This window comes from Strix aluco, chromosome 5 (assembly GCF_031877795.1).
Source record: "Strix aluco isolate bStrAlu1 chromosome 5, bStrAlu1.hap1, whole genome shotgun sequence".
Lineage (NCBI taxonomy): Eukaryota > Metazoa > Chordata > Aves > Strigiformes > Strigidae > Strix > Strix aluco.
In genome coordinates, this window is record NC_133935.1 from 34,384,264 (window position 1) to 34,394,942 (window position 10,679).

Consider the following 10,679-nt stretch of genomic DNA (forward strand, 5'->3'; position numbering starts at 1 on the left):
CTAACAATGTCATGCTGTAGAGATACGTTTTAGTAATGACATTGTGTTTGGTTCTGAATTCCTGTCTTGTTTTTCTCAGACATGCACCCAGAGCTATTCTACCTTATGACTACTTTGGTTTTGTCTTGGAGAACTTAACCAGAAAAAAATAAAGTATCATGGTAGCTAGAAAACTAACAGATGAGTATCTGGTTTGTGAAAGGGTTTGTAGGAAGGATGTGCCTGTGATAGGAGAGGACTGGATTCATTGATTCGCAGGAGGGGATCCTGTTTTCTTAGTCTATTTTTTGAAACTATGCAAATATAACTGGAAGGTTTTCCTGTGTTTTGCCTTCCCTACTTTATTTTGGCCAGGTGGGTTAAATATTATTAATGATGTTCAGCATCAACTATATAAAGTACCTCTTTGTTGAGAATAAAAGGAGCTTCAAAATGTTGTAAATATTATTTGTGTCCGAGGGACATGCCTCCCCACACACTGTCAGACCTGGTTCATCTCACCCGTTGATCATGGGCCCTACCCGGTAGTTTGCTGCCTCACTGTACCCTGCAGATGAGGAATCTGCAGTGCAGCACTAAAGCTAGCTGCAGCTAACCTGGTCCACGGCCAGCTGGCAAGATGCATCTGCCGGGTCAGGTCATGCTGAGAGGATGGGCAGGGCCTGGGCTGCAGCAGTGATTTTGCCACTTGAGGAGATGTGGTCTTCACCTGCTGTCAGTGCCTGTCACACCAGCCAACACGCTGGAGACCCAAGTCTTTAGAAAGAAGATACATGAGCCACCTGCAGTATGGAGGGAGAGGTGAAGTTAAAAGTGACTCTCCCTCTGCCAACCTGAGTCTGGGCACAAATCATTACAGCTGTAATTAGCTTCTGTGGGACAGGCAGTCCAGTTAAATACAGTTTAAGTACAGTTTAAGTAACGGTACAGTTGAGTACATTTAAGTGTTATGTCTGCTAAGAGCTTGCCTGCCAAAGACGAGATTAATAAAGGATGCATTTGTAAATGCTTTTGTAATCTTGGGTGACATTAAAGCACTTACTTCCCCAGCTGCAGCTGTTTGTGCCTAGTTACTGTGTACCGAGGGTAAAAGTGTAACAGATCATGTTCTTCTAGGCTTTCCTGACATTGACATTGCTTAGAGGAAGGGGGGGAAAAAAGTTCAAAACCCTGACTCTTAATACTTTATTACTGTGTTTTTTAGGTCCAACTGGAGTACTATCTCACAGCCTGTAAAACACTTGATATCAGCTTTTCCTCCCTCCTACTGCTCTTTGGGAGGTGTCTTATCAGCAGGGTGCGTAGTGAAGGCAGGTGCTAGATATGTACCTGAGAGGAAACAATTTCTAGACCAAAGGTTGCTGTCACTCAGGTACTTTCATCTCACCTGCACTGGACCCCTGTTCAGCTTCTGCCTGAATGCAGTGGCACCACCACTCAGGAGGCTGCCACACTACTTAACTTCTAGCTTTCCTGGGTGCTAGCACTGCTCGTGTCCCAGGGCACCTTGTTCTGACACAGCCAGCCCCCTCCAGTGAGCACTAGCAGCTGAGCAGCTCAAGAACACATATCGCCTGTCAAGATCAGTTGGGTGGCACCAGCTCTTCTCTTCCTCTCCCACTCATGTTGCTTGACCAGTGGGGCTCAACATAGTATTCATGCTCTGGAGATGTCTGGTATGACTCTAGTCCAGTGTCATTTGAATGTCAAAAACTTGCTTTCCTGGGAGCCAACTCTAGGAGTGAGGACGTGTTCTTCAGCTGAGCTGCATGCTTACCAAAACAAAAAAATCATGTTGCCTTTGGCACATTCACTTCCTGATTTACAGTTTTATGCATAGTGAAGCAGTTTCAGTGGGAGCTACCTAGAGTGTCTTTATCCCTTTATGCCTTTATTAGGAAATAGATGAAGAAGGGGAGGTGGGCATGTGAGTTGGAATCTGCTCAATATGAAGAAAGTCTTAATGCCCACAACTAGTCATCTGAGTAAATGGCTTGATGTCCAGCAATGTCTGCTTTCTGTAACTCTACTTACTGTAACAGTAAGTAACTGTATCAGCCTCAGCCAGTTACTGAGTCTGAACTGGCCAAGACAAAATTTGGATGTTTCATTGTGATTTTTTTTTTCTTCTTCACTCTATTTGGAAGTTTCACTAAGATTCTCAAGGAGAGGAATTATTCACCAAGCAGCTGAAGCCACCATTCCTTGATCATAGTAGAAAAACTGGATAATCATAAGCCACAAAAATCATTCCCCCCAACAAATAAAATACATGTTACACTCAAAAACATTTGACATAAAATCTGTACACAAATAGTCAGTCTGTGGAACTCTTTGCTAAAGGATGTCACGGATGCAAAACACGTACATGGATTCAGGTGAATATGTACCTTGTAGCTAGACCACTGGGAGTTTTTGAATAGACACATACTGCTTGGGAAATCTCCTCAGCTGAAAAGAGAATCTAGGATAGCGCTTGGGAAAACTATTGGATATGGTTGTCCTCTTCCTGCTCTCTCCTGGCCATCCACGCATGGTCATGTTGGAGGCAGGGCGCTGTGATAGATGGTCCCTTAGCCTAAACCAGTATTGCCATTCATGTGTTCTTACATATCTCAGTAATATTTTATTTATTACAGTCATATACCTGCATGGTTTGCATTTTCTTAATGTGTATAGCATTGTACAGACATTTGGGAGAAGAGATGAAAAATACACTGCTTAAGACAGGTACGAGTTTTGTCTCCTTTAAATTTCCTAGCACTTGGGATTGCCCAGTAAGCAAGTCAGTGAGCTTCCTTTTTCTACCTTGTCTCTGTCTCTACAGCATGCTCCATTTTAATCTGTACACTGGAACCTATTGCTGCAAAATCAGGGCCATCAAGTTTTGAGCATTTGAGAGGGGCTGAGCTAGTATTGCCAATAATAAATAAAATCTAAATTATTTGTATCTGCAAGAAGAAACAATTGGCCAAATACTTAAAATGTGTAGCTGGAAGGAAATATCCCATACAGCCCCACTGTTGTGCACTGTATAAGAAATGAGGAAAAATCATACCATATTACAGCAAGACAAATGTAGTAATAAAGACAAAAATTAGACAGATAGGCACAAGTCATCATTACAAGTCCTCCCAGAGACAAGTGGGTCAGCTTTCTGTCAGGGCTAAAACTACATCCAGGTATGGTGAAGAAGGGCACCTTCCAAGCTAAAGGCTGCAGCCAGCCGGGCACCAGTCCTGGGGAATGAGTTCTGGGAACCTTACATCTGATACTCTGTGGGATTAGGGTTCAGTCTCATGGAAGCACACACGCTGACAGCACAAAGCCATTTAGCTTTGCACTGCCTTGGACTCTGGCTTTTAGGTTGCCAGCAACCTCTTCATGACAGCTACAAGAAGAAAAGCAGAGTTGGTTCTGTTTCACTGAGATATATTTTCAGTTGTCAGCAGATTACAGATGAGAAAAAAATAGTCATTTTACAATTTCTTCTGAACAGAAGTGATTTCTAAACAGTGTAGAAGAATATGAACTCCAACCTCTCTTCTCACCACTCTAAGGACTCCCACAGAAATCCCTTAAATCTGGTACAATGGGGCAGAACTAGCTACAGCTGAGAGGGTTTTTGAGTAACTAGAGGAAACAGAGTTCTGCTGTGGAGATTCCCTCAGGAATGGGGAACTGGGTCACGACCAACTTCTGGGAAGCAAGTATAGTAGCTTTTAAAACAGCAGGCTAAAATAACCAATACACTTTTGAAAGTCCCAGCTCATCTCACGCTTTACTTGTGATTGCTAATATTACTAGGACTGCTGACAGTGTTGCTGTGTGTGCTTCAACTGCACCACAAGAGACCAAGTGCTGCAGAGTAGTTCATTCCACTGTAAAGCCAAGTGAACATCTCCTTAACGCACACAATGTATTACATTTCTATTTCAGGAAACAATTCCAGGAAGGAAAATTGCACAGGAATTTAGTGGAAGCTGGCTCCTGGGAAGAGCTCTGCTTTCCCACTCACAGACACCAGGGTCCAGCAGCCCAAACAGTCCATCCCATCTCTCCTACCTCCAGGCACACACACGTAGAAGCCCTGCTCTCTTTCTCCTCTCACTTCCCATTCTTCCTCCATGAGACATGTTGATGATCATCCCCCTGCTTACCCCACCCCCTCACCCATCACACCTATCCTCCCCAACTGCTCCATCATCAGATAGACTTCAAGCAAGCCATAGGGGCAGCCAGGGGACACCTGTAAAATGTCCCTAGGAAGGAGAACAGCAGGGCATATTGCATCCTGCTCATCCTTCAAGCACAACCTCCCCTGCCCAAATGCCTTGAAGGAGAAGGCAAGGGAACTACCTGGCAGAAAGGCAGCCAAAGATGTGGAAGGAGGCTTCCAGAATAAGGTCAGTGGTACCAAGGGCCAGTCTTGAGCCAGAGGTTGACTGTACCTCTTCCTGCTGGCAGCTTTGGCATCCCAGGAGGCATTACTAGCAGCAGAGACTGAGACCCTGCAGGGGAGGAGACACAAGGCTCTGCAGGAAACACTCAGGAAACACTAAGGAGACTTTTGCCACAGGTGCTCAATCAGGCAACCAGTTCTGGCCAGGAAGATGCTACAACCCTAAATGTTGTATTTATTGCTCTGAGCAGTGCAGAGAAGTCTGGGGAGATGGAGGTGTGTGCAAAGGCTAAAGTCAGGATGTGTGGCCATCTGTAACACTCATGAAAGCTGAAGCGTAGGAGATGGGAAGGGGATCAGACACCTATCTAGGAGGACAGTGGCTCGAGAGAGAAGTGCAGTGGCATGATGGAGCAGACACACTGTAGCAAACAGGACCTCAACGCAAAGTGAGGATCTTTGTGAAGGAGCTGCTTGTGCCTCCTGCCCACATGTGGCAGCAAAACGGCAACCTCCACCGTGGTGCTGAGGTCAGCTAAGGAGCTGGCTGATCACCAGATCCAAATCATATACATTTTTCCATTCTGAATGACAAAAAGAGTGAGTGGTGTGAAGCGAAACTGCGTGACTGCCCCTCTTGAGAGCACAAACATGCCTCATGCCAATGCATGTTTCCTCTCTGGAACACAGGCCCGGCCTTGGTGGTCTCAGCTCATACCTCATTTTCCAGCCAGCAGCCCCAATTTTAGATGATGGCCATATTCAGCCCCAAGGCTTCCTTCTGTGTCCCTGCCATTCACCACATTCAGCTCAGCAGCTATGGCATGCTAGGCTTTATTTGCTGCAAGCCTTCTGCCCCCGTCCCTGTTCTCCCACCACAACCCCTGCCCAAGCCATCTGTGATCTGAATCACCTCAATCCAGATTCTTGTCCTTCTTAATGCTAAAATTATTCCATGCACACAGGCCAGATAGTAAGGCACCTCCCCACTGCCACCTGCCTGATGGCTCTATCCATTGAGCTTCTCAGGGCTTCCTCCTATATTTCCTTTCACCTGCCTCTTGTGTTCTTGGATGTGAGTGCCAATATTAAAGGCTCACAATATATGTACCACCTGAAGGTTTCCAGACCGTGCCTAAATGTAGAATTAGTAGGTGGGACTCTGTGAACAGCTTCATGGCTAGGTGTCCCACATGTATCACCCCCCAACACACACCTAACAGACCCACCACCAAAGCTGTTTATAGGACAGGACAAATGATTCTGGACCTGGCCAGGAGGACTAAAGGAAGGAGAGTTTTGCCCTTCAAATCACTCGAGGTTTCACAGGTTTCCTGTTGCAGCAGGCAGCTTGCCACTTTGCGCTGCACCTACACAGGCAGTGTCGGTGGGTGAGGGGGAGCTCGGGCAAAGCTGGGTCTGGGAGCAGCGTTCAAAGTGCAAGACGTCAAAGTGGTCAGTGAACTCTGACAGTGCTGCGGTACTGGGGTCAGCACCGGGACAGTCAGTCACCTCTACAGAAGTGTCCAAACAAAACAAACTTGTCTTAGCCCCCACGGACACTCAAGCCACCCTAGTAGTCCAGCTTTCCTGGGTGAGCTTAGCCTGGTCAGTTATCATGTCGCTTACCACAGCCAGGAGAAGAAAGCCTACCCCCGGCTCAAATGCTAGTGGCTAGGCTCAGCTTGTTTTTTTCACTCATATTTAGATGACGCAGTATCAGAGAACTACATGAGGCTCTCATGACCCTGAAAACTGAAACAGAAAGCAGAGGCGGATGCCAGTGACACAGCAGGGGCTGTGGTGTCAGAACCCATCCAGCACGGGACCAGACAGCAGTCACAGACCAGCTCAGCTCACTGGGGCAGTACCTCAGCACTTTCCAGCGTTGTTTCAGCTCTACACCCAGCCAGATGGGCAGCCCGTAAGTATCCTCCACTGGGTCCCTCACCTTTCTAATGCCGCTAACATCTGGGGAGAGCTGCCAGGAAAAGAAGTGGTGCTGCAGGGTACAAATGTCTGGGGGGGAACAGGTCCTTCCCCAGCTGTGGCACACTTTTGGGGCAGTTCATCTGTAGTGTGATCTGTGTGCTGCTGGCTGGTTTCTGTTTGCCAGCAATCCTTCTTGTCAGTGGCCTTTCTTAACCTGTGGTTTCCCCACAGCCGATCCTGTCTGAGGCGGGGAAAGAGGGATCCTGGGGCGGGGGGGGAGAGGCGGGTAGCTTGAAGGAAAGGTGCCAACTCCAAAGCTGCCTTCCTTTCTCACTGCTCTTTCACGGTATTACTCAGCAGCTGGGGAGAGGGGATGCAGGAAAGCAAAGTCTTCTGGGGGCTCTTCAGTGCAAGAGAAAATGCCCATTCCCTCACCCCTTTGCATTCAGCCTGTTCACCGCAGTGGGGTCTGGCAGCTCCACAGGGATCTGTCCCCTGTGCAGAGGGGCCCAGGCACTCAGTCAGCAGCTCACTGAGCAGAAGGCACAGCCTCAGCCTGGGAAGGTGCTCACCTGCGTACGAGCCAGCAGAGGGAAGGGCCGTGCAGTCCCAGCAGTACAGAGGGTCCCTACAAGCCCCATCTCACACAGACACCCCAAGGACCTCCTGACCTGTGCACAAGGAGCCTGGGAAGCTGAGACACAGAGCTCTCCCATGGTGAAGTTCAGTGCTTCCAGTGATGCCTGCCCAGAAACAAGCGGGCTGAAGCCAGGCTGGGGCTCACTGTGCCATGCTTGGGTTCCTCTTTCTCGCACCTTTGTGGTACAGCTGCAGACTCTCCCATCCAAAGGCACAGGCACCTCCTTAGAGGCCGAGGGGCTGCAGATGTCTGGGAAAAGCCCCAGCTGAACATTGAGTGACAGCTGTTTCCTGTTTATCTCCTGCTTCTCAGCCAGGCTGCCTCCAAAACACCCCCGGAACCAAGCTGCTGAGCTCACAAAAGCTGCGTCTGCAGTTGTGCTGGTGTCAGGGTACCAGGTCTCAGCTTTCATTGCCAAACTGTATGTTACCTCCTGCCATGCACTCTCTGCCCCAGCTGGCGCAGGGCACCCACTCCAGGCATGTTTCTGTCTCTGTCATAGTCACACCTGGGGACAGGGATTTACCTGGTGGGCTGGGCTGGGGAGGCAGCAGGAGACTGAGGGGCAAAGCTGCCTGCAATTTAGCAGAGTGAACAGAGGAGCATCCCTGTGAAGAGAAACTAGGTTTTTACAGATATAAACCTCAAAACAGAGGAGAGGGCAGAGATACCATGGGATTTTTCTGAGCCCTCACACACGCAGAGATCACATAGCAGCACAGTGTCACTGAGGTGGCTCTACTCCACCCCTGCCATATATTTCCATGAACCTTCTAGCAATTTAATTCTCTATCCCCTCTCTGGTAAACATGTGCAACTAGGACAATTTTTAATTGCTCTTATATTTTATGGAGGTGGGGGTAAATAAAAGGTAATGTGAGATGATTGAACAAAAGCCTGTTTCTACAAGCCTGCCTTCTCTAGGAAACCAGTCTACAGAAATTCCGCAGAAAGGGCTGGTGCGTGGGCAGAACCAGGAGCTGGCTGGGCTGTACCGGTCCCAGCTCTGAGTTCTGACAAAAATCCTGGGGGAGGTGGTCAGCTAACCAAGAGCCCCCTCCAAGCACAGCTTGTTCTCCCTCTGAGGGCTGTGAGGCAGGATGGCAGGGAGAACAGTGGGCAGGTGTGAGCCCTTGCAGGACAAGGAGAGGAGGAGCAGCAATGCCTGGCTGCAGGAGAGCACGTGTACAGACAAAACAAGAGGCAATACCAGGGTCAAGACAAACCCTAGAGAAATTACGTGTGCACAAGGTCTCATTCTGCAGCATGTTCTGGGCCTGAGCACAGATATTTTCCTGGTCATTTGTGTCTTCACTGTAGATTCAGAACAATGGGCATTCTCCACGTGACCTTCCAGTCTTTCCAGAAGCCTGTTGTGAAGAAGACCTCCAAGGGAAGCTACAAGAAGAAGTGAGGTATTGACCAGGGGAAGGAGACAGGTCAGTGTCTGGATGCTGTGACACCCTTCCATGTTGGTGTGTGCTCCTTCTGGCTATGACTATGTGGACGAGAAGTTTGGGACAGAGAAGCTTTATCCCTGTGCAAATTAAACATAAGTGACCCACTCCCAAATATCCAGGGAGACAGGGAGTGGGAAGGGGTTGGTGAAGGGTCTCTAGTCACCAGCACTGTAGCCAGGCACCGGGTACAGATTGAGTGGGGTCTCTCCTGGCACTCTAAAAACACAGAGGCTGTACCAAATCCACAAGTGGCTGTGGGGTGATGGCCTATGACACCCAGGACATCAGGATGATATATCACCAGGCAATGGGCAGTGGAAGGGAGACAGCAGGACCAACGTCATGAAATTCTTGAGGAAAGGTAGTAAATGATTCACAGGAGAGAATGCTTGGCAAAGGCAGGAAAGGGGTTATTTGCAGAGCCTCAAGCTGGAGGCTGAGCTTGAAGCCAATGTCTCTGAACTCCTTGCCCTGTGTTTGTTCCTCTGTGCAGATCTGGGTGGCTAGTGCTGCAATGCCATGTGGCTCTGCAGCCAGTGATACCCCTTCCTGATGCCACTTCCCTGTTTTTCAGCACGAACCAGAAGCCTGCAAGAGGGCACTGAGGACAGTCCACGTTTCTGGGAGAGGAGCAGGGAGTCGGGTTTGCCAGGCAGTCTGAGAGAGGAGCGAGGATGACAATCACAGGTCTGTCACTGTAGCACCCATTTCCCCAGGCCTCGAAGGAGGGTGAGTGGCTGCAGGTGGGTCCGGGGTGCCTCTCTGTGGTGGACAACTGCCTGTCTGCATGGGGCATCGGTCCTCACGCAACAGGGACAGAGGAGCACCATGTCTGCCAGCCTCAGTGGGGAGCAGAGCTGCAGGTGATCAGCCCTGCTGTGCCCAGAAATGTATGGGCATGCAAGGGCCTCAGGGGTACATGGATGCTGGAAACGCATGTCATCAGTGGCATCAGGTGTCCTAGAGCTATGGGGGGAGAAGGGGGCCCACAGGGAGGCAGGGGGAGCCCTGCACTTCAGACCCTGTCATGCCTGCATTTTACTCTGTAGTCCAAAGATCACAAGGGATGTCCTTGTCTGAGCAGACCTGAAAGAAAAGCATTTCCCCAGAATAGCTTTTAACCCCCTCCTTACCAGACAGAAGTGTTTTGCTCCCCTCCCATCATTGCAGTTTGCTGACAAATGTATCTCTTGTCCAACATGAGATCACGGTGCAAAGGGCACGTGTGGGGCTAAGGGAGCCATACTGTCCTCCCAGTTCTGTTCCATGCTCAGGACATCATTAAGCCACCTTTGCTGTGACCAAAAATGCACCCCCCTCGACCCAGTAACACAAGTGCAGCACAGTCAGAGGTAGGACTCAGATGCTCCTGCTCTAGTTGCAAGGGGAGTCCTGAGACCTCAGTGACACAGGCTCAAAGTACATCCTGGGAAGGGTGCCATAACACGCAACAACCAAGGAGTCCCCCCCTTCATGTTTTGCAGCAGGCATCCCCAAAGCAGACTTTACCATGCTATCAAGAGAGCATGCAGGTACCAGGATGGGTTTGCTGCAACAGAGGTACACTGGGCACCTGCTCTATGCACTGACCCTACTCAAGTCTGCCGGGACCTTGGCCTTGATGCTCTATGCACTGCTGTGGGAAGCTGGGAACCTGGTTGACCTCCCTGACAAACGCATTGGCTTTTACAACTTCTGCCTGTGGAATGAGACAGCCGGCCGGCTACAGTGCCTGGAGTACGAGCATCTGCAGATGATGGGCATCAGCCTACCAGGAATAGCGATAGCCAGGGTTTGTGTGTATGCCTGCCTGGTCTTCAGCATCTTCTACCCCATTTTTGTTGCACATGTGAAGTGCACAGAGGAGACAGCGGGCTGGAAGGTGATCATCGTCATACTCATCATCAAGACGATAATCCTGTCTGGAGGCCTGGGTATATTTCTTTTCCAAACCACACAGTGGATTCAGCCCTCTGATTTCACTGGGGGCTTCCTGTCACTGCTTGGGTCTCAGGCTCTGCTACTGCTCCAGATTCTCACTGCCACTATGTACCTCAGCTGGGCCAAGCACACACCTCATGTCAAACCCCTTTTACTGAGGAGGCCCTGCCCATTGAGTTTGGCAATGAAGAAGATGCAAGATGCAAGAGCTATTGATAACCTGATTTAAAACAGTAATCCCGCTACAGCTTTAGTCACTGGCACAAACCTGATCCTTAGTCCAAAGGCCCCCGTCCAGCCATGC

General features: G+C 49.3%; 1 protein-coding gene across 1 annotated transcript; it reads left to right on the forward strand.

The window, feature by feature from the left end:
• The first annotated feature begins 6,193 nt into the window (after positions 1-6,193).
• Positions 6,194-10,591, forward strand: TMEM140 (transmembrane protein 140). The gene is given in 5 exon segments (XM_074825876.1): positions 6,194-6,326; positions 8,295-8,413; positions 9,009-9,121; positions 9,919-10,514; positions 10,517-10,591. Coding segments are annotated over 3 exon segments (684 nt in total). The 5' UTR covers positions 6,194-6,326; positions 8,295-8,413; positions 9,009-9,108.
• Positions 10,592-10,679: the final 88 nt, after the last annotated feature.